This window comes from Eublepharis macularius, chromosome 12 (genome assembly GCF_028583425.1).
Source record: "Eublepharis macularius isolate TG4126 chromosome 12, MPM_Emac_v1.0, whole genome shotgun sequence".
Classification (NCBI taxonomy): Eukaryota; Metazoa; Chordata; class Lepidosauria; order Squamata; family Eublepharidae; genus Eublepharis; species Eublepharis macularius.
Window position 1 is genome coordinate 32,233,023 of NC_072801.1, and position 23,424 is coordinate 32,256,446.

At 45.1% G+C, this 23,424-nt stretch overlaps 2 protein-coding genes and 1 non-coding gene across 4 annotated transcripts; 2 read left to right on the forward strand and 1 right to left on the reverse strand.

Moving 5' to 3' along the window:
* Positions 1-3,359: 3,359 nt before the first annotated feature.
* TRNAC-GCA (transfer RNA cysteine (anticodon GCA)) lies at positions 3,360-3,431 on the reverse strand. The gene has a single exon. It is a non-coding gene; the product is annotated as a tRNA-Cys (tRNA).
* Positions 3,432-3,981: 550 nt separating this feature from the next.
* On the forward strand, positions 3,982-7,966 carry RPL23 (ribosomal protein L23). The gene is made up of 5 exons (XM_054993598.1): positions 3,982-4,084; positions 4,728-4,811; positions 5,445-5,573; positions 7,518-7,631; positions 7,835-7,966. The coding sequence occupies exons 1-5, from the start codon at positions 4,072-4,074 to the stop codon at positions 7,915-7,917; spliced, it is 423 nt and encodes a 140-aa protein (XP_054849573.1). The 5' UTR covers positions 3,982-4,071; the 3' UTR covers positions 7,918-7,966.
* Positions 7,967-12,300: 4,334 nt separating this feature from the next.
* CWC25 (CWC25 spliceosome associated protein homolog) lies at positions 12,301-23,106 on the forward strand. Of its 2 annotated transcripts, XM_054995586.1 has the most exons (10): positions 12,301-12,388; positions 13,408-13,580; positions 15,031-15,267; positions 15,593-15,662; positions 16,254-16,372; positions 17,683-17,752; positions 17,936-18,093; positions 18,326-18,421; positions 20,623-20,784; positions 21,670-23,106. In XM_054995586.1, exons 1-10 carry the CDS (start codon positions 12,371-12,373, stop codon positions 21,782-21,784), a joined length of 1,218 nt encoding a protein of 405 aa, XP_054851561.1. In that variant the 5' UTR covers positions 12,301-12,370; the 3' UTR covers positions 21,785-23,106. The 2 variants fall into 2 exon arrangements, with proteins under 2 accessions (XP_054851561.1, XP_054851562.1); XM_054995587.1 differs by lacking the exons at positions 17,683-17,752; positions 17,936-18,093.
* Positions 23,107-23,424: the final 318 nt, after the last annotated feature.

Genomic DNA, 23,424 nt, shown 5'->3' on the forward strand with positions numbered 1-23,424 from the left:
AGAGCAGATAACATTATCAAGTCATACAAATAAAATACACAACACAGTATAAAACCAACATTATTGTTATAAAAACATCCCAATGTGATGCTCAGCAATTGCATGGTCCAGACTTCAAACCCTGTAGGGTGGAAATAACATGATGTTTAAGTGGACTACAGGTTCAAGAGGGAGGTCAAACCTACCTCCTACCCCCAACAGGAGACTGGTCGGACAGTTCGCTCAACCTCAACCTCAACCACAGCCATAAGCCTGGCAGAACATCTCAGTCTTACAGGCCTGGGAGAACAATAACAAGTCCCACTGGGGCCCGGTGTCTACAGAGAGTTCTACCACTTTGGTGCCAGGGCTGAAAAGACCCTGGCCCTGGTCGAGGCTAGGCAAATGTCCTTGGGGCCAGGGATCACCAACAGATGTTTGTTGGCTGAGCAGAGCCCCCTCCTGGGGACATATGGTGAGAAGCAGTCCCACAGGTATGTTGGTCTCAGTCCATTAAGGACTTTAAAGTTTAAAACCAAAACCTTGAACCTGATCCGGAATTCAACTGGGAGCCAGTGCAGTTGGCGTATAATAGGTGTTATAGGTGATCTACATGGGACCCCCACAAGGATACGTGCCACTGCATTCTGGACAAGTTGCAATTTCTGGAGCAGACCCAAGGGTAGCCCTGCAGAGAGTGAGTTAGTCTAGACTGGAGGTGACCATTGCCTGGATCACTGCAATTAGGTCATGATGAGTTGAAAGGGACAAGCTTCCTGATCTGGCAAAGATAGACAAATGCAGGCCTGGCAGCCACCGTGAATGGGCCTCCATTGATAATGAGGCATCCAAGACCACCCCCAGACTCTTCACTATTGTCATGGGCACAAGTGGCACCCCATCAAGGGTTGAGAGCCAGATTCCTGAACCTAATAGTCCATGGCCCAAGTGCAGGACCTCCATTTTCATGGGGTTCAATTTCAATCGGCTCTGTTTTAACCACCCCTGTCTATGTGGGGGGTGAGGGGGTGGGCTGGTACACCCAGATGAGCCTTCAGGACAAAGTGGTCCAGCCATGGCACCATTACAATTACGTCTAGATCCGCTTGACAGTTATTCCCAGACCACAGCTACAGCTGGGGTGGGGGGAGCACAGGGTCCCCACATTGGTAGGGGGAAGGGTACACTTTACTGGGGCCAATAAGTCCAGAGGTGCCTAGTCTAGGCTACAATCCCCATTATCATAAGGGAAAAAGTTGAGAATAAACTGTAGCTCAGGCCTGAGAATATTTATAGACACTTTCTTTGTATCTATCTGTTGCCCAGATCTTGGAGCCAGTCAGAAACAGTGTCAGAGCAGCAATCTCAAGCAACATGCCGATCTGCTAGGCCTCCCAGGTCTCTCCTATCAAGAACTACCAGTCCCAGAGTTCCTTTTGCACAGGCAGGCGGGAGGGACGGACACCTGGTGGGAAGAGCAAAACAAAGCACCATAGGATGGGGAAGCAAGTGCTGCTGCTCCTTCTGGTAGGATTTGCAGGTCCAAAAAGATATGAGGAAGTGTCTAATTTACTCTGTCACAAACACACACAGTCCCCACTGCCATGTCTGGTTGTGGCTATAAATACAAATCAGGCAGTCAGAAATGTAAAGAGGTAAAAGAAAGGGAGCCAGAACTAAAGAAAATCAATCTATGCTCTGTTTTTTCAAATCAGATGAGGCCTTTCTACAATCAGGCAAAAAATACAGTAACTGGAAGCAGATGAACAAAATCAAGATGAACATGATTTCAATAAAGAGAGTCTATGGCACTTAATTTTCAGTGAAGTGTGCACAGCCCTACAGAAATCCTGTTGGACTTTAAGGACTCCAGTCTTGCTGTTCTGCACTGGCAGCGTGCCTCTTTGCATACGGCCAGTTACTGGAATAGCAATATTTGAGTCCAGCGGCACCGTAAAGACCAAGAAGATTTTCCGGGTATAAGGGTGCTTTCATAAGAGACAAGTAGGAATGAATGGAGATCCCCGAGTCTTTATATCACAAGCGGAAGATGGGGAGGGTGTTGCAAGGAAGGGCAATGCAGCTTGATTAGAACAGAAATTAGCATCTGTAGTGAGATAAGAATCCTTTGTCTGTATTTAGTGGGAGGGGGGTCATTGTTCTGAATTTGTGAATGAACTCAGTTTCAGCTATCTCACACTGTAATTTCCCTGTGAAGCTTCTCTGAGTATTGCCACTTTAGAGACATAGAATTCTTACTGCACTACAGATGCTAATTTCTGCTCTACTCAAGCTGCATTGGAGAAGCATTCTCCATCTAGGGTAGCCAACTTCAGGTTGGGAAATTCCTGGAGATTTAGGGGGGGAGGGACCTCAGAGGGGTATAAGGCTGTAGAAGACACCCTCCAAAGCAGCAACCCTCAGCCCCTCCCCCAGTTTTCCATTGCTGCTGTCAAGGCCTTCTGGAGCAAGAGGATGGATCCTGGGGGCAGTTTCTGTGTTGCATACGTGCAGACAGAGCTAGATAGGGTTGCCAGCCTCCAGGTAGTGGCTGGAGATCTCCCGGAATTACAACTGGTCTCCAGGCCACAGAGATCAGTTCACCAGGAGAAAATGGCTACTTTGGGGGGTGGACTCTATGGAATTATGCCATGTCAAGGTCCTTTCCCTCCCCAAACCCCACTTTCTCCAGATTTCTCCCCCCAGATCTCCAGGAATTTCCCAACTTGGAGCTGGCAACCCTAGAGCTAGATGACATTTGGCTGCTGAGCCAGCTCCCGTGTCCTGGTGATGCCAGTGAACAAACCACTCCTGGACAGTCCGGGTGGCTGCTGTCCAGATCTATTGCAAGCATCCCTCCCCCCATTTGAAACATCAGATCACAGGTGACAGACGTTACACCCTCCCCGTTTCTTATTGACCATCCTGAGGCCCTCGAAAAGCACCATCGTCCGGCCAGGTGGGCGCACAGTTGCAAATCCAGGTAGGTATCCATCTGGCGCAGCCTTCTCCTTGGCGACGCAGGTGCAAAGACTGCTTCACCAGTCGGATTTCTACACATTTCTCCCCCACGCCCACCTATTTAAAGGCACACGAGCCTGGAAAGAAAACAAGACTGCTAGCCCGATGGGTGAAGGGGAAATTATTTGCAGGGTTTTCTAACTGGTGGGTCACGGAATCTGCAGAGGAATCGTACTGCAGAGCACCGATCTCTGAAAACTTGCGTTGGGCATAGTTTGCACACTGGCGCATCTCGCAACATTCATAAGGCTGCTGTTGTTTGAAGGTTTTCGCGTTGTCGACCTTCGTTCTGTGCGTTGAGGTTTCCGCAGTTTTAAAAAAAGTTGATTTAGAAAGTAGGAGGGGAAAAAAACCTGTGAAGGGGGCACCCGGATTTGAACCAGGGACCTCTTGATCTGCAGTCAAATGCTCTACCACTGAGCTATACCCCCTCTCGCGAGAAATGTTTCTCTGAGTTGCCATTTTAAGACGAGAACCCGCCGTGCATCTTTATCTACTCGCTAATAGAAAGGGAAAGCAATGCATTGTTAACTAGTTAAAAGGCGTCAACCCGAGAAGCTGAAACGGATGGGACTTGACTCGTTCGCAACGCTGGAAAGGCACTCTTCACATGCCGAAAAGAAATGACTTTAGGGCTTTTTTTCCCCAAGCCGACAGCTTACTTTAAAACACTTCAAAGCCCGAGTCCTATGGAATAAATAGAGTTACTGGGCCATGTAATTCTTCCTGCGTCTCCGGAAATGCCCTTTGCACATGCTCTAGGGCGCTTTGTCTTTATGGTTCCATAACTGAACGTCGGCATCGATTCAAAATATCCCTAAAGCCTGACTTCGACCAATTGTTTGTTTGACGGATTCTTTACGGGACAATCCGACGCGAACACTTTCGCAACAATCTCCGAGCCGCTAACCCCGGAAGCTTCCGCCAGGCTGCACTCTAGAACGTGGCCCGTAGAGGGCGCAGCAGGCGGGCTTGCTCGGTCAGGTGATAGGCTTCTCACGTGACACGAGAATTATTAACCGTCCCGGCAGCCTTTGCGCCTTCTTTTTTTTCCGCTTTCCGGCGTCCAAGATGTCGAAGCGAGGTGAGGCCTGTGAGGGAAATGCACAATCCGCAGCCATCTTCCTTGCGTGGCGAGCGTCGTGGGGAGCCTCGTCGGGGGCCGGAGCAGGGGTAGCCCGGAGATCGGGGGGCCAGCTATGCCCGCGCCCTGTGGCCTGAGGAGCGGGTATCTGGCTGGGTATGGAAGGCAATATTGTATGGTTGCCGGGCCTGGGAAGTTCCTGGAGATTTGGAGGGGTAGAGTTGGCAGAGGGGGGAGGGAGACCTCAGTTGTACACCTGGAGTCTTGGGGGTGGGGAACTGGGAAGAAAGTAAGTGCTAGACCATGGAGGATATATTTTTCTGAGCATGTAGAGAGTTCCTTTCCATTCATCTGCTTAGCCTGATAATCCCGTAGGTGCTAGGGGTTGGAATGCAGTTGAGCGTTTGCTGAGCGCTCCTCGTGGCTTGGGAGAGGTCCAGGTTTTGAATTTACTTCATTTAGAGCCCCCTGTCTCCCCAATGGGGACCCAGAGGGCTTCTATTTTTGAGACTGGCCTCGGCATTGCTGGACTCTTCACTAGTTGGAGGGGAGACGGAGATGCAGGTGAAACGTCTGATGAAGGGTCAGTATTGCAGAATTCAGTTGTAACAGTGTGTTTTCCCTTCATTTTTGTGACCTGCAGGACGTGGTGGTTCATCTGGTGCAAAATTCCGCATCTCTCTTGGTCTCCCTGTTGGTGCAGTTATCAACTGTGCCGATAATACAGGTAGGTTTCATTGGAGTGGAACTGGGAGAAAACCTAATTTCAAATGTTGAGCCCCGTCAGAGTTCTGAGACTCTGGTAGAGCTGCAGCCTTCTTATCCTTGGCAGGGCTTAGTCCTTGTAGTAGCCATCCAACAGTTAGAAGTTGAGTTAGAAACAGCTTTTCCATGGGGTGCAGTGGTTTGTGGTGCTGCATTATCAGGCTCTGTGCAGTTTCCTGCTCTTCTAAGATTTGCATCGGACCATGCAGGCTTTTGTGTTTTATTCATCAGAATGGTGGCACCTTCTGACTTGGATTCTGAGGTGATCCCTGTGCTACTGGTCCTGCCTGGAGACTGGATTCTGTTCCCTTGCTCCCTTCCAGTTCTGAATTTAACAGAAGAAAGTGTTGGTGAAATCCATGCCAGTACCTACAAACTGTGGCTCAGATCAGTGGGTTTCCCCTTCTGAAAAGCACTTGCTGGGTCTGCTTCATGGCCCAGGGAGTTGTCGTAGAAGGGGAGAATAACAGCACTGCTTTTGGGTGAGGGGAAGGCTTGTGCCATTCAGCCTCAATCAGTGGTGCGACAGATGTCCAAAGAAAGAAAACTGTGGTGCTTGGAGGGCACATAACCTGATGGGCCCTTTGCTTCCTAGGGGCCAAAAATCTGTACATCATCTCGGTCAAAGGGATTAAGGGGCGTTTGAACAGGCTGCCGGCTGCTGGTGTGGGGGACATGGTGATGGCTACTGTCAAGAAAGGCAAGCCAGAACTCCGGAAAAAGGGTGAGTGGTGCAAGAAAATCCATAGAGGGAGAGCAAGTGAAGCTCGCTCCTGTTGTTGGCTGCTGTAAGAGATCTGGGCTGATTCAGGCGCAGTGTCAGACTATAGCATTATTTGAACAAGCCTTGGCAGTGCATGCACGCGCATCTTTAGGTGCCGTAACGCCCACCCCCCTTTGTTTTCTGACCAGCCCTAGTGTGTCATTACAGTTTTACAGTTCTTATGTATCCTGAAGGAGCAAGCTCCCAGGACCATCATCCCAAACCACTGGATATACAGCTCACATGTGTTTTGCGCTGTTGAACTTTTAATCTGCATTGGAAAGCTAAGGGTCTATATGCTTGTTAAGTCTGCTAAGCAAGAGAATGCATTTGAAGACTTGAGTGCTCAGAACAATGCTCCTCTGTTAAGTGGAAAGTAAAATATCTGTACTATTTGAGACAGGTCAAATATTAATAAATTTGCAGATCACAAATATAGTATATGACCAGTTCTGTCACTTGTGTAACACTGGATCTCAAAAGCTGTGCCTTTTCCTTCTGCTCTGATGTGTTTCAGTTTTGTTGAGACTCCAATATATTTGAATTACGTTCAGATATAATTTTAAACCAGACTGTTTCTAACGAGTGCTCACTGTAACTGACATTTTGGAAAAAATGTAACATTTTTAAAACTTTGATACTTATTTTTTCTTATCAAACCTTTCTTACTTTGGATGTCAGCCAAGAACATGGGTGATCAAACCAGTCTGTGAAATTGAGCTCCTTTGGTTTCGTGGCCCCTCACATTCTCAAGCTCTGCTGGAGGCTTCCTCTGAGTAAACTGACTGCTGATTGGCCTTGCTGCAGCATCAGTATTCCATAGAATTGCATTGCTAATATTTAAGCAGTTCAGTGTTTAAGAATTTTGGGAAACATTCTGTTACCTGCCAAGTGAGCAAGGTTTACAGGCATCATCTAGTTTTTAACCTTTTAAATACCTGATCATGTCATTGTTGTTGTCATTGAAACACTTGAGAGATTCTTCTAAATGCAGTTGAGTGAGCATTTGCAGCACTGTCCATTATGGGCCCTGGTTGTACAGTCTACCCTTTATCAAAAGCGCTTTCTTGGTCTCTGTTCAATGGTCCATGAAGTCATCATGAAAGGAGATAGCAAACATGTTGCTTTTGGGCAGGACTGTGGCCATGGGCGTCGATAATCTCAGGTGCAGGACAGCTTCTTGTTGAGAGTGTTGTAGGAAATGTACTGAGAAAGGAGAATATTCCTGATGATATAGGAAATGAGGTTAAGGCGTCATAATTTGAAAACGAGCAACTAATGAGCTGATGACAAATTTGAGGTTTTGTTGTAGATCTCCCAAGATCAAGCTTGTTACAAAAAATACTGATTAAAGCAGTATCTGAAGGAGCTTTGGCTTTCAAAAGCATATACACTAAAAATCTTTCTGGTCTCTGAGGTGTCATTGGACTCAAACCCTGGTTAAAGCAGGGGGTTTCAAAATATTTCATGAGCCAGTTTGGAAGGGGAGGGGAGGGAGATGAGTGGAAGGGGGCATACTATTCTTGAAGCTTCATTGTGGCCTCTCCCCTTGTCTTGACCTTCCTTCCAAGAAATACATATTCAAGAGATTTTAGGTATTGAGCCTGTCCTGCTACTTGGCATTGAGTGAGTGATTTTCTGCCATTGGTTTAGAGGTATACAGGCTTTCAAGTTTTCACAAAATGTGTATTAGAGGAGTAGTGTGCTGTGGCCAAGATTCCCAGCTGAATTTATTGCTACTGTGGAATGCACAGATAGCTCCTGGATTGGATTTGAGTAAAGTTTTTGAAATTGGAATGCTGTTTTTGTTTCCATTCTCCATTGATCTCTATGGAAATTGATATTTTAATCTATGCTTCTTATTCTTTCGTTTGTTGCTGACTCTGAATTTTTCTTTTTCTGAAGTTCATCCAGCAGTAGTGATCCGGCAGCGGAAATCGTACAGGAGAAAGGATGGGGTGTTCTTGTATTTTGAAGACAATGCGGGAGTGATAGTCAACAACAAAGGGGAAATGAAAGGTATGGCTGCTGGGATGGACCAGGAAATACAACAGGACGCCCTTTTGTCCTTCATTTAGTTTAATTTTTGGCTTTTCAGGTGAAGTCCACCTTGAAAACGTTAGCTTTTTTGCAGTGCCAAAAAGCCTTGGAAATTGCTGTTTCATGAGGTAGTTCCTTACCAGTCCTTATCAGTGGGTGTCTTCTGTGCTTCTTTTCCCCAGGTTCAGCTATCACAGGCCCTGTTGCCAAGGAGTGTGCAGATCTGTGGCCCAGGATTGCCTCCAATGCTGGTAGCATTGCATAAACCCATCCTGTGCTTTTTGTAAAGATCCAATAAAAGTGGTTGTACCAAACCTGTTGGCTCATATGGTAACTCAGCTTGTGAAATGCGTGGATTGGAGTGAAGAGGGGATATTGGTTTGAAGACAAGGGATGTAATCTGAACCACTGTCTGAAAAAACTTGCCAACAAGCCCTACGGTTTAAGAAGATTGGTGACGTTCAAGAACTCTTCAACGAGAACCAAGTATTGCCATTGCTCAGTATTACGATGATTCTTTTTTTTTTTTTACTGCATTGGCATTCAGGCTTTCTCCTGCACAATTCATCCATGTTGCATAGGATTCTGGGGTGTATGGTTAAGGCACATTTCCAGGTTGTGCAGGCAGCAGTATGCTTAGCAGGCTGTAATCGCATCACCTGTCCAAAACATACCCAACTTCTGCCCATCGTAGGGGAAATGATAGGTAATTGGTTACATGGCAAAAACTGTCCCAAAGCCAATCTTTTCATGAACTAGAGGGCTCATTACAACAGTTTGAAAACCACCCTGTGAGTTCTTGAATACTCTTCAATCTCTCTGTTAAAAAATTCCAGAACCTGTAAAAAATCATGGAAACATTTGCTCATTTGCTTATTTTACTCACATTATTCTGTATCTGTTAGTTTTGAAGACCAGTACAAGGGCAGTGAATTCCTGTCCTTTGACCACCTAAAATCCTCTCTGGCTTCTGAGTTTTCAAAGGGGCATTGACATGATTTTAAGAACATTATTTTTAAAGAAAATGCCTGTGTTGACATAGTGTTAGCGAGAAATATAAACATTGCTGACCCATTTTAGCATTATACAAACAATTTTGTTGAAATACAAATACAGTGATTGGGAAAGGCAATTAACAACACACTCTAAAGTGGATCTCCTGCTGCATAATTTCATGGGCCTGCATGCACCGGAGCAGTCAACTCAAATTTTATGTCACCCTTTATAAGAGTTGTCTTCATTGTAACTTCTAGTTAGGCCTTGTGGCAAAGTTGGCATGGTGAATTGCTGAGTTGAGCATGCCTTGCCTGTTCATAAGTGCATGAAGAATTCATGGGTTCTGAGAACTGCAAGAAGAAGCAAATGGAACAAAATTGAAGGAAAGTGGCTTTTTGAAAAGCACAAGAATATTTCTTGGGATTAGCCATGAGTTCTGCTTCTGCATTCAACTTCCATCCTGTGCTTTATTCAAAATACGGCCTGAATATTTTGGATGAGAAGAGGACTGGACTGTGTCTGTTCTCCCCACACCCCACTGAATTTTGTTTGTAGTGTAGTGGCAATGAGAGAAGAATTTGAGGTGTTTTGTAGGTGTCTTTGCACACTTGTAGTCTATTTAAAATACTGATATACCACTTTTCTGTCATATACTCAAAGTGCTTTGGGACGAAAGGATTATTTTATCCTCTTTTAGTAAGGCATACTGTGCTAAGTTTGATAAGATCTGTTCATTTGAATAAAAAGCGATTCTGAATGCATCATCTTAGCTATGATGGGTCAATGTTTCTGCTAACAGTATCACCGAGACCAATTACATAGTCTGGTGGTAGTGAGGTCATAGGGAGATGTGAGCTGTGGGAGCGAGCCTGGTATTGCCAGACATGGGGATTGGTGTTTTCCTCTTGCCTCTGCTAAACATGATGAAGTGTTACATGGCAGTGCCTTTAGAGACAGAAGGAGACAGTGGACACCATTGGCAGAATCTACACCAATGTTCTTCCTAAACTCTGGTCTGCATTCCCTCCTTATAATGCTTAGCTGGATGTTTACACTGCCAGCTATTCATCCCCAATGGGATGAAAAAAATAGGTAAGATTATCTAGAAGTTGGAGTAGGAAACCACTTGGGGTTGGATCACTACAGAGAACTAGGTACTATCTGATTTACCTGTCCCCTTCAGTTGCCATCTTCTACCAGTGGGTAAAGACTTTTTGTTTTGTCTAGCATTTCTACAGTGATCTCCCAGTGATCCTCTCCCCAATGTTTTAATAGTTATGTTTATCTTTTCTATTTATGTTATTTTAAATTCTTTTAATGGTGCATTTATGTTTTAGTTTTAATAGCTTTTATGATGGTATTTTAATTTGTATTTTTAAAAATTTGTTAGCTGCCTTTGTGGCCCTGAAAAGGCAGAAAGGCGGGGTAAAATGTTTGTTAATTGTAACAGACACACAAAATTTTCCAGGATAATTGTGAGTCAAAACTCGCAAAAGCTTATACTTTGGAAAATTTTGTTGGCCTTTAAGATGCTACTGGACTCAGATTTTTTTCTCCTGTAAACCAATTATTCATGGAACATTGTTCCTGGAAGTTTGGGGACTGCTTTAGTGCCACCAAGCCTCAAGCCACCCTAATAGCTTTGCTACTAGATCTTTGTGGTTGACAATGATTAATGCTGCTCCAATTCCAGCTCATTTCCATAATAGACAAGGACACTGAGATGATAGTAGCCTTATACATGACACTTTTTGACACCAGGTGTATATTACACTTTGAAATTTAACTTACAGGGTTCAGCTCCAAGTCACACCTTATCCGTAGAAACCTGTTAGCATTTCAAGACTTAGCCAGAGCAATACAATACAGAGAATGCCCATGAGGGTGTGCAAAATGGTCTCTGTCATAGTGTTGGTGTCTGTCATAGTGTGTGCATGTATTTGATGGTCTTTGTTGGAGCTTTTCAATAAAACCCTAGAAGTATGGGAGGGTGTGTAATTAATCTTTCATTAATCACAATTCCCATCCTTTCCCAATTATTAGCTGCTTTAAACTGCCAAACGTTCAGCATTAAGGTGCTACTACACTCAAATCCAACATCTAGTCTCCAGTTACTATCTACTCAAAGTCCACTGAAAATCCTGAATCCACCAACATTTCCTTTCTGCCATTAAAATGAAGCCCAGTTTTAGAAATAAGCATGTTTTAGAAAGTTTGGGCTCTGGCAAGTCTTCAGTGGTTATCAGTGGAGCATTCCTGGAGCAGCTCTAATGAGCTGGTGTATGATTGCTGTCATAAAAGAGGAGGTACAGAGGAGGCATTGGCTCTTAGGTGGGTAGGACCTGTTATTCCATTCAACCAATCACCCGAGAATGGGGTAAGCCCATTTCTCTACCCAAATATTTGGTGTCCCCTCCTCTTCCTAGAATGTTTTGGTCTTCACTGCTTGATATCACAGCTGCCTGTTATACACTATCTGTTGCATGGATTCTATTATCTGAGAAAAGAGGGAAATTGTGTATCCTATTGACAAATTCAGAAGACTGGAAAACACTTAAAATGGAGTTCTACACAGCACACTGCTGTGGCCTTTAAACTAGAAGAGTAAAGGTTTGGCTCTTAACAAGGTCACCTTGTTTGAAATTGTCATTCCAAGCAGCTGTGCCTCTCCCTCCTATTTTAATCTTTTGATTTCCCACAGCATCAAATGCATCTATATACAGGGATTAAAGTCCAGTTTGATACCAGCAATTTACCAAGAAACGGCATATAGATAGAATGCTAGGGCATCCATTTATAGAAGTGTTGTTTGGGGGCCATTTCCAAGAGGTCTGAGTGCCTTGCCTGAGCATCCTCAGATGCGGCAGGTGGTCCAGAGATGGGGCATCTGCAAGGGCTCCCATCCAAAGCTAGCTGGATGTCGTTGGAGACAGGAGACGATCCAGTGGGGCTGATGTTAGAGATGGAGGGAAGGGACTGAGGCAGGAGGAAGGCTGTCTTTAACAGTAATCAAGAAGATTCCAAGAACTCTGCAGCAGTTCAACATCCATTCCCGTGTGTGTGAGAGAGAGATCCCAATCCCGGTTCAAATGCCTCACTCTGCCATGAAGGGTTGCCAGCCTCCAGGTAGTGGCTGGAGTTCTCCCGGAATTACAACTGGTCTCCAGGCCAGAGATCAGTTCACCTGGAGAAAATGGCTAGCAACCCTACTGCCATGGAAGCTCACTGGGTGAACTTCGGCCAGTCACACACGCTGACCTACCTCACGGGTTGTTGTGAGGATAAATGGAGGAAAGGAGAATGAAGTCGCTTTAGGTGCTCTTGCGGACAAAGGCGGCGTGTAAATGACGTGAATAAATAATACCCATTGCACGAATCATCTCTAGTTATCTGCTGTTCTGTTTGCAGGTTTTAACTATTACCTGGTTTATTCTGTTTCGATAGCATTGTTTGGATCCAGCCGCTTTTTCACTAAATCGTGCTAAGTTCGCCTCCTTACTGCAGTCTTAAAACGCGCGAAATAAGGAAGGAAGGAGCATCTAGAGAGGAGGGCCGGCGCATAGCAACACTCGGCAGACGGCGGCGCAAAGCTCCTCTCCCTCGGGCCAGGCCCGGCCTTCAGGGCGGAGACAGCGGGCCGCGCCATCATTCAGCGCCGGCCTGCGAGCTCCAGCGCTCGCCGAGGGAGGAAGAGCAGCGGCCGAAAGGCCTGAGTGACAAACATGGGCGGCGGCGACCTGGTGAGGAGTACGACGCAGGGAGGGGGGCGGCCGGCCAGCCAGCTTCTCCCTCAGAGGATGTGGGGCCGAGCGCGGCTGCCCTGAAGGGGAACCGGGCTGTTCCTCGTAAGCGGCTGGCTGGTCCAGTCCACCGGGGAACCGACGGGGCCGGCCCGGGAGCCGCCTGGCTGGGCTTCTGCCAGGGCCCTTCTGGCTTGGGGCCCAGGCCGTGGCCTCGCAAAGCCCTCCTGTCCCGGCACGGCACGGCCCGTTTCCGCCCTGCGTAGCGAATAAGTTTTGAAGGGCCCCGACCGGGAAGCCTTTTGAAAACCGAAAGGCTCCGGGCGGAGAAACCTTTTCCTGGGGGAGAGAGCCGCTGAAGCAGTTTTTGGGAGGGGTGCTAATGCGGAGCATGGGGAGCAGAAGGCGGATCTAGAGCCTCTTCCTTCTGTCTCCTCAGGTTAGAAATTGCGGGTCACCCATTAGAACTGGTGGGTAGTAGATTGAGGACAAGCAAAAGGAAGGAATCTTTCACACCGCATGCCTTTTCATTTGTGGACTTCACTGTTATTATATTCTTAGCCAACGAAATCTTAGGGTTTTTTGGTCTCTAAAGAGGCAGACAGGGAAAGATGTGTTTTGAGTGAACACAAAAGCCTGTTGCACGTAGTGTGGACCCCGCAGCTCAAAGCAAATGTTCTGCTGTTGGATCTGAGTCCAGTGTCACCTTAGAGACCAACAAGATTTCAGGTGTAAGCTTTCAAGAGTCTGAGCTCCCTTTGTCGGACATTGTTGTGTCTGAAGAAGGGAGCTCGGACTATTGAAAGCTTACACTCTGAAAATCTTGTTGGTCTGTAAGGTGTCACTGGACTCAAATCCTGCCATTCTACTGCAGACCAACACAACTACCCACCTAAAATTTCTCCTACCAATGGGGCAAACTTTCAAAGAAGATCATGGCAGAAGGATGAAAATGCCTCCTACGGTCTCTCTCCATGGCTGTGTAATTCTTAAAGTCTGATGCTGCTGCTTGTTTGTAGAACCTGAAGAAGAGCTGGCATCCGCAAACTCTACGCAATGTGGAAAAAGTCTGGAAAGCGGAACAGAAACATGAAGCCGAGCGAAAGAAAATTGAAGAGCTGCAGCGGGAGCTGCGTGAGGAGCGAGCACGAGAAGAAATGCAGCGTTATGCAGAAGATGTGGGCGCTGTCAAGTAGGTTGGATAGGAGTGTGTGGGTGGACAGGCTTAGTTAGGGACGCAATTGTATTGACACTTAGAGATGGAGGCCAGAGGCCTCCAGAGGCCAAAAAAGTGATCAGAACACCAAATGCAGTGCCTCTGGAAAGGGGACAGATTTGGCATTTCTGTTGCTTTCCATCCCTTTTCTCCTTTGCTAATTGCCACTTATAGTTTGGACTAACAACTACTACCACTGTGGGAATTCTTTATCTTCTCAAGTAGCTTCTGGATTTGGGGAAGTGAACACTTATAGAATCCACTCTTAGAACAGGACACTTTTTAGTGCCAATTCTGGAGCCTGCAAAGTAATCAGAAAGAGGTTGCTGCTTAACATTTATTTATTTCAAATTTGTATTCTCCCCTCCCCGCAAGCGGGCTAAGGGTGGATACCAACGTATTAAAAATACAATTAAAATACAATAAAAATTCATATTCATTAAAAACAACACATTTAAAACAAGATGGTGGACAGCCAACATGGGCAGAGAGCACTACTGACTAGCACAGTCAGCTCTTAAGCATCTGTGTCCAGGGAGAGCATGAGTCTTCTATCATCTCTCCTTTTGGAAACTTAAATGCTGGCATTTTTATTGTTAGTTTGAAATAGTTTGAAACTGTTTTCATATTTTCATATTGCCTTACAGCTTGAATTGCATTTACCTCCACAGCAAGTCTGTTTGGTGGGTTATTCTTATTCTCTGGGCAATGGAGCCAAGCGGGAAGTAAATAACTTTCCCAAGACCACATGATGAGTTCAGGAAGGAAGTCTAACTTGAGCTTGAGTCTCAGGCTGATTTAAACTTTCAGAAAAATCATATAGCGCAGTCCTACCAGGATAGTTCTATTTTACCATGCAGGTGGAAGATACGAGATATGCTATAGCCAAGATAATCAATTAATAAATAACATCTTCCCCACTGTTGTTGTCATACCTATAGGGTGATCCACATGCAGGGAGTATCTTTTGAATTCCTCTCCCAGATGTGTAGTTCATTGATTGTGGCCAGGGACACAGAGTACTGACATGCTCAAACTGTATACAGTGGCCAAGTACATACAGGAGAAGTGTTTCAGTGTTACTCCTTGGGTATGGATTGCCATTGCGGAACAGTTCTGATAGTATTCTCAGTACCTCACAAATCTGTAATTTTACACGTTCCTAGCATCTTCATTCCGGTTTCTAAAATACCTATTCTTTTAAAAAAGAGATTTGTGGAAGGAGGGGAGATCCCATTTCTCTCCTCCCTTGGCTGATGCTATCTATGCTCCTCATGAGTACAGTCTGAGAATGTTCTCTTTGTTTAGAGTAATTACCCTTTCTGTTGAACAAAACATTTAACCCCACCTGCCATCTCCTGCCTTTATCTGAAAGATGTAATTAATGTCTCTCTCTCTCTCCCCTCCCCCTCCCCTCATAAATTAGGAAAAAAGATGAAAAGTTGGACTGGATGTACCAAGGGCCAGGGGGCATGGTGAACAGAGAGGAATACCTTATGGGCCGCCCAGTTGACAAGTATGTCTTCCAGACGATGGATGATAAGGAAGCTGGCTGTTCCTCGGAGACTGGCCTTCTGCCAGGCTCAATCTTTGCCCAAACAGGTGCCAACTCTGCCTTGGATATAGCCAGCAAAATTCGAGAAGATCCCCTTTTCATGATAAGGTAAGAATGAATACCTTTTACATGGAGCCAATTGACACTCAAGATACTTTACAAAATACAAGCGAGTTGGTGCTCCTGAGGGTGCATATGCAAAAATTCTTATTTTTTCTCAGAGTGTTACCCGTGCACTACTCCAAAATGAGATTTTGCAGTCAAGAACTTAGTAGAGGTGCTAAATAATCCTGTAGTTAGATTTTGTTACAGGATTGGGGTAACAATTCATACCAATCTATGTTGCTCCTGGGGATTTTATTGTTTAAATCTTCTCCTCTCTCCCCCTCCCTCCCTCCCTCCCTCCCTCTCTCTCTCTCTCTCTGGTATTTAGGAAGAGAGAGGAAGAGAAGAAACGTGAAGTTCTGAACAACCCAGTAAAAATGAAGAAGATTAAAGAACTGGTATGTTAATACTCCTGAAAGGGCTAAGATTGAAATTAACTGAAACTGAATTCTTAGTGTTGTTTTTACTGCAAGGATTGCTAAAGTTTAGATGTCACCAATTTCTGGTTGAGGTTGCAGAAAAATTTGAGTTCCAAGTTCTTTGGAACTGTCTAGCTTTATCTCCACCCTTTTGTGCCTTGGTTTGTAAATAAGGAGATCTTCATAAGTTACCATCATACCATATCCCATTAAATGTTCACAACACAGTCTTGATATCTTTAGCTGTCCTGTTTTGCTCACAGCCAAAGAAGGTTAAAGATCAGTAAAGGAAGCTGGCTTTCCCCCCACCACTACAATGCATAATTATGGTAGAAACTGTATTCCAAACTAGCATTGATGATTGTGAGTATAGAACAAGCGGTAGTAGTGATTGCTAGTGTAACTAATGCAAGGCACAGCAGTGGGACCCAGTGCAAGAGAGACAGGGTTTTGTCACGACACTGAGTTGTGGGTTAACTGGGTTATCATTGAGTCCATGGGTTATAACAGTTCTGATTGCTCTAAACTGTAAATATTTGGTGTGGAGCTGGACTTTTTTTAATGTTCTAGTTGCAAAGCAGTTTGGAAAAAAAGGAAAAGAAGAAGAAGAGGAAAGAGAAGAAAAAGAAGCACAAGAAACATAGACACCATAGTCCTAGCAGCAGTGAAGATGAACAGAGTAAAGCCAAGTATGTGTCTCTGTAAAACATTCCTTAGTATTTATTTCACACTTTTCCGGAGGCATCCCAATATCTTGTTATGCCAGTAGTTGCTCTCATCTGTTCTCTTGACAGAGGAAAGAAAAATGCCACTTTTAAGGAATAGATAGTATTATGACACTAACAGCATCTACCAGCCATAGAGTTGCTTGTTCTTACCCTGCAATATCCTTGACATTTTTGCACTTACAGCATCCAAATTTAAATTTTAGAAGTGAAAGAATGGCAAAAAAACCCCAACAGGGTTCAGAATTGGCATAAGATATATATCCATGTTTAAAATGCAAACCAAATATAATATAATAATAACAACAATACAATATGTAAAGCCCAACCCAAACCCCTAAGAAAAGGCCTGGATAAAAAGAAATGTCCTTACTTGGTGCTAAAAGATCTTGCCACTGTGATAAATGCCCTGGTAACATCTAGTTTAGATTACTGCAATGTACTGTATGTGGGCCTATCATTGAAAACTGTGATTGGTACAGAATGCTGCATCCAGATTGTTGACTGGAGTGGGTTGCAGGGACCATATCACTTCAATCTTGTTAACTTCTGCTTGCTCCCAATTTGCTGCTGGATGTAATTCGAGGTCTAGTAGTGACCTTTAAAGCCCTAAAAGGCTTGGGGCCAGCATACCTTACGAACTGCCTTCTCCAATATGAACCTACCCATGTACTCCAGTCATGTTCAGAGACCTTGCTTTGGGTGCCCTGGCATCCGAGGCTAGACGGATGGCAACCTGGGAAACGGCTTTCTCATTTGTGGCACTGAAATTTTGGGACTCCCTCCCCAGGGAGATGCACCTGTTTTCTGCCAAAGGGTGAAGACTTTTTGTTGCATTTGGCATATCCCCCCAGTAAATTCTTATTGGCCCTTCTTCCTGGTTGTGTGTATGCTTGTTTAAATGTCTGTATGTTTTCATGGTGTGTGTGTGTGTGTGTGTGTTACATACACATTTTAAATGTTTTAATATATGTTGTTCACTGCCTTGGGGGACCCTATTTGGGTGGACAGGCAGCATATAATTTTTTTTTTAATTTAGTAGATTCAGTACCAGGCAGATGGCAGTCAGAAAAATATTCCTGAACTGAAGCACTGTAGCAAGGAAGGCCAAGTCCCATGTAGCCACCCTCCTTACCAGAAAGTGGGCTCACTAATAGCAGGGCACCTGAAGATGACCTCAGCTGATGGGCATCTCTGATGGATATGAGAAGGCGCAATAGCTGTGAGGTTGATACAGATTGGGACTGATTTTCTTTTGGTTTGTTTTGCTTCAGGTACTATGAGAAAACTGACAGTTTATCCTTGGAGTCCCTCCATCCCAAAATATCAGGCTATGGTTTGCAGGTATGCACTGCTACCTATGGGGTATCATTTTACAGCAACTAGGTGCAAATCCCACAGAAACCCACCACAGAAAGTAAAATATGTAAAGTGACTCCAGCATGCATGCTTTCATAGGCAGCACTATTCCTTTGCAGTCGTCAGCCCTTTCAGCAGTTGCATCTTTAGCTTTTTTTCCTCTTGTAGGTTCGTGGTGATGGCCTTGACAGGAAGCTTTCCTACAAGCCTTCCAAAAGTTCTAGGTCAGAGAGCAAATGCCTATCACCACAGAAGTACAGTGACAAGACAAGCAAGTGTGAGGCAGAGTACAGAAGGCCAAGATCACCTCTGGGTAACACTAAACAGTAAGCTGCAGTAGAGCACCCATTTCTGTTCCCCTTTATTGGAGGCTTGATTGTGGCTGCTATGGAGCCTAGGCTTTTTAGTCCCAGTTTGCAAGTGGTGGAATAGTGGCATCAGGCAAAATGGGATGGGGGGGGCAGGGGCAGAAGCAGCTGAGTGGAGTCAGCAGCCAAAGGCTTATTCAGACTGAAAACTTCTTCACTTGCAAGAATCAATATCCTTTCTGAATTCCAGGCACAACAGTAAGGAGGAGAAGGCCAGAACTGCACGCAGGAGTCCTCTCTCTAAGAAAGAAGGCTACAGGAGACAGCAGGCCTCCGGGTATACTAGGCAAGTTATAAGTGGAAAGGGGAAGAGGAGTTCTCAAATGATGCACCACCCATGCAGAGGCTGAGGATTGAAAAAAGTCAAGGACTCTCCTTGGCTTCAGTGCTTAGTGCAGACACTAATCATGCTTTAGTGGATGACCTCTGTCTGAATGTAAACAAAGGCCATGCTTCTTTGTTGCTCCTCCTGGATCTATCCACAGCCTTTGACACAGTAGATCATGCCATCCTGTTGAGGCATTTAGAGGCAAAAGTGGGTATCAGCGGATGTGCCTTGGACTGATATAAATTATTCCTGATGAAACAGTCTTGGACTGTTGCTGTGGGAGACCAACTCTTTTCAAGGTAGGATTCATTTTGAGTTCCATAGGATGCAATCTTATCTCCCATGTTATTCAACCATTGTGGAAAGCCTCTAGGAGAAATCATTTGTAACTAAGGAATTGGATGTCATCAGTATGCAGATCTGCTGGTGATGCAGAAGTTTTAAATTGCTGCCTGACTGCTGTGGTCAGTTGGCTGGAAATGAACAAATTGAAAGTGAACCCAGACCAATCAGAGGTGATGTTGTTTGGGAAGGCAGAGATGTTGAAGGACATTGGGCTCCCCGCTTTCGATGGGATTCAGCTGACCCTTGCAGACTCGGATAAGAGCCTGGGGGTTATACTGGACCCAGCGCTGCTGCTAGAGAAGCAAGTTAATGCAGTTGCAAAAATTGCTTCCACAAACTCAGTCTAGCCCCAAAGATGACCCCTTACCTTGACACAGCTAATCTGGTCACCTGAATCCACAACAGTGTAACATTGAGATTTGACTACTGTAATGCACTCTACATTGGCCTCCCTTCAAAGTCAATTTGGAGGCTCCAGTTGGTGCAGAACACTCCAGCTCAATTATCAGGAGCTAGTCTGAGCATGCATGTTACTCACATTCTGTAGTTACTCACATTCTGTAGTTACTCACATTCTGTAGTCACTCCATTATCAGTTACCAGGCTCAAGTCAAGGTTTGGCTATCACATACAAAGCCCTCATGACCTTGGCCCGTCATATCTGTGGGACCTTTTCTCTCCTTATGCTCCAACATGGCAGCTTCACTCATCTGAACAGGGTCTTTTGTAGGTGCCACCCTCCAAATGGGCAAAATCAGCAGCTGCCCGTTCACATGCATTCTTTGTAGTGACCCCCACCTTATGGAACAGCTTACCTGAAGAGATCAGTAAAGTTCCCACTCTCCTGACTTTCTGCAACTTATGGAAAACTGAATCGTTCAGGAGGACTTTCATGCACAGATAACAGGGCTGTACTGTAAGGAAATGGTTCAGAGTGATGCTTCAGTAAAGAAGGAGGGATTGTAGATTATACTGCTATGCACTGCCTGTTGTTGTCATTTATTATGCCATGTCAAAACTGCTTATGTTTTGTTTCAGCTCTGTATGAGATTTCTGCTCGTTTTTGGATTTCTGCAATCTGTGCTCTATTGTATTGTTTATTAAATGCCCCTGCTGTTGATCATTTCTCAGTGAGAAAGATGGACTCTCATTAACATTAATAATGTAAATAAAAATCCTTTCTCCAACGGTGAGACTTGATCTTACTAATTTTTAGTACAAACTTTTTGCTAATTTTCCTCTTCCTCCAGTTATAGATGCTGCTACTCAGAGGTCCTAAAGCAGTTTTTGTCACTATCCAGGCCACTGTCCAGCCCAAGCTTCCCAAGAAGCCCAGGTGGCCTACTATAGCAATAACCCTTGGTCAGAATCATTTCCTAAGTTTTGTCGGTAGGGAGATCTGAATCTCAAGAGCACAGTAGCATAATGCTGTGCCCTAGTTTAATTTCCGGCATGTTTGGCACTCTTACCTGTGGTCTGAGGCACATCTTATGAACAAAATGTTTCAGGGCCCTGGCAGATTTCAGTTCTGACTCAAGTTAAATCCTATTTATTGCCATTATTAGTATTTCCGTAGTGCTTCATCTAGGCGAAGTCATTGCTTGGCTGTCTTTCTGATTTCCTCCTCACAAGACTCCCGTGATGGTTGCAGTTCCTAATCCTGTGAGAAAGCACTTGCTCAGCGTTCCACACTGAAGGGGTGACTGAGTACAGATTTCATCTGTGCCCAGCTCCTGCACTCCGCTCTCATTCCAGAGCTGAATTCTTCAGGCTTCGCAAAGTAACTGAAACTTTTTTGTATTTGCTGCAAGCAGAAATCTCTCAGCTGAAGAACTGGAGCAGAAGCGGCAAGAAATGATGGCGAATGCAAAGTGGCGGGAGGAGGAGAGAGCAAATAACGTGAAGAAACATCGGAAGGAAGAAGCACGGGAGAAGGAGCTGGAGAAGCTGGACAGGCGGGATGGGAAGTTCATACAGTAAGTGCCCTGTTTGTTGCTGTCCCTTCCAAACTACAGCTAGTCCTGTGGACTTGGCAGTATTAGGAAAGGTCTTCCTTTTCTAGACGGAGTATTAGAATAATACAGAAGAGTTCAGGGATATCGCTGGAATCTTCTGAACTTGCTCCTCCTCCACTTCATTGTATGGAAACCAGACTGTCTCGTCAATCTCTGTCCTATGGTGATTAAATGGGCAGCACGTTCAAGAAGTGCGAGTCAGTTCTAGCGTGGCTCCCACTTCCAATTTTTCAGATTCCGTTTCCTTACTAGTTTCCAGGTGAGGCTTGCAGCAAATGAAGGAGCCAAAGATAGGGACCGACTTGGTCTTAATCTCCCTTCTGGCTATCCTGATTGGGAGGTAGGGGTGGAACGGGAGGTTGGGCTAAGCTGGGGCTCTGCTAAGAGGCTGTCGAGTGTCTGGCTAAGAGGAAAGGGCTGGCTGGGGGAGGGGGGTGGCTGTTTTCCTCTGCCACTTGCCTAAAGGGAATGTGCAGGCCTCAGGAAAAGTCATAAAGACAGCCTAGGTCCTAGCCAGAGGAATAATTGTTTATGCAAGATGGGCTGGGTTGCAAAGATAAACCAGCAGTGGGATAGGGGAGGCTTGGAAGAGAAAGGTGGAAGGTGTTCTAGATTTGAGAAGCAGCATCTGAAGCAGGGTCACAATTGGTTGTTTCCTTCTGCCCAGAGGTGAGCTGCAAATGCCATGCCTTGTCTTGCTCTGCTTTGCCTCCCTCCACATAAAATGGAGGGGGAGGGGGATTTGGCAGTTACACACCTTCCTCCTTCCCCCAAGTTCACCTTTTCTCATAACCGTTCCAGGTGCCTTTCTCTGCTCTTATGTGTCTTTCCACCCTTGTTCCACAGCCACATAAAACTCGAGAGCGCGTCCACCTCCTCCCTTGAGGAAAGAGTAAAGAGGAATATTCACTCTATCCAAAGGACACCAGCAGCCCTAGAAAAAAACTTCATGCGAAGATGAGCATGCTTTCTCTTCCTTCACTGAGGACTTGCATACTGTGGGTACTTTTTATCCCTTGAGAGGATGAGAATGGGCTGGGGTGGATGCTTTACCTCTCAGTGGAACAGGGAGCGAGGCCATCTTTCCCTTCTCGTGAGGAGGTGTGGTGCACACTGAGTGTCCTAAAGGTCTGCGATCCGACTCAGGGGCAGGTGTGATATGCTCCATTCAAGCAGATTTGACTTGGAGGGCTTGATCTTGGTTTCCTCCACAACTCCACAGCCTCCACTAGCCCCTCCATTCTTTCATACTATGTGCATCCATTGTGGGTGTCATTAATAAGAAGCAGGGTGTCAAAAAAAGGCTTTCCTTTTTTCTGGAGGATGCCGGGATGGTTTGTAAGAGGAAGGGCTAACCAACAAGGTTATATTTTATTAGCTGATACATTTTCGCCACTTTTGTACAGAGCCCAACTTGCTTGGTCTTTGGATAGGTCCAAACATGCAGTGTGCACCTGTGCTTCTTATGGCTTGTTGTGTTGAGTTCATTTCTGTTCTTTGTCATTTGTGTCACCCCAGTAACTATGGGGCTTTTAAATAAGACATGCCACATAACAACTGCTATATGATCCAGAATTTCCTTGTTTTGTATCTAGAAGAGGGTCTATTTTTATTAAGACTTTATATGGGATATATGCCTACTTCTGCTTTTGAAGTAGGCAAGCTTACTTTTCTGGAGAACGGCAAAAAGTGGTGTCTAACCAAATTAAATGTCATTAATGTGATCTAATGTGTGCGATGGCACTGTGACATGTAAAACTCTGATGTTTGTATATTTGGTTGGCATTAAACCTGTTTTTGAAGCAGGTTCTTAACATCCTAGTGATGAGTCTTCCTAATAAGCAGCTTGTACTACAGGGGGTTTGATAATAGGGTGGGTTTCAGTGCAACTGGACAGAAAGGTGCAGGGCCTACAAAAACATCACACGACCCACCCACCCCCCATTTCCCTTGTTGGAAACCAGATTTGGAAGTAGGCTCTTTTTTGGAGTGAAGAAGGGCGTAATTAAAGCCTGAACCCAAATGGGGCCTGTTGGGAAGGACAACCACCATCCCCCAAAGCTTCCTGGAAAGGATCTTGGGGTGTGTGAGGGTGTTCTCTTGCAGGAGCATCCTTCTTTCTCATGTGCACATGGAAGACAAGATGTGTTGGTGGCTGCTTTTCAATTTTTGCCCCTGTGATATTTCATACTCTTCTGGAATTATGTCCACTTTGTAAAGAGAGTTTTTGACACTATGGGTCCAGTTTTCTATTAGACATTAAAAACACCTCTGCATATTTAATTATTGTTTATGGTGAGAAGATTTCTTTTTAATCGGAGGCATGACAGAAAGGACTTGGCTGTTTATCATAAAATTCCATTTTCAACAATGAAGATAAGGTTCTTGTGGAAAAGGCGAGTCATAATAGAGGTCAAGGCTTGGAAATGCAAGTCAAGCTGGTAGAGGCCCCCCTCTACCAGCCCTAGATTGACCCAGTTGTGCTGCTCAAACTGTTCTTTGTTAAGTAGCTTGTGGAGTGCAGGAGCTGAGCTGGAACAAGAAAGCTGGCAACCACACAGCAGAAGAGCAAAGATGCACACTCGCCACTGCAAGTCGATC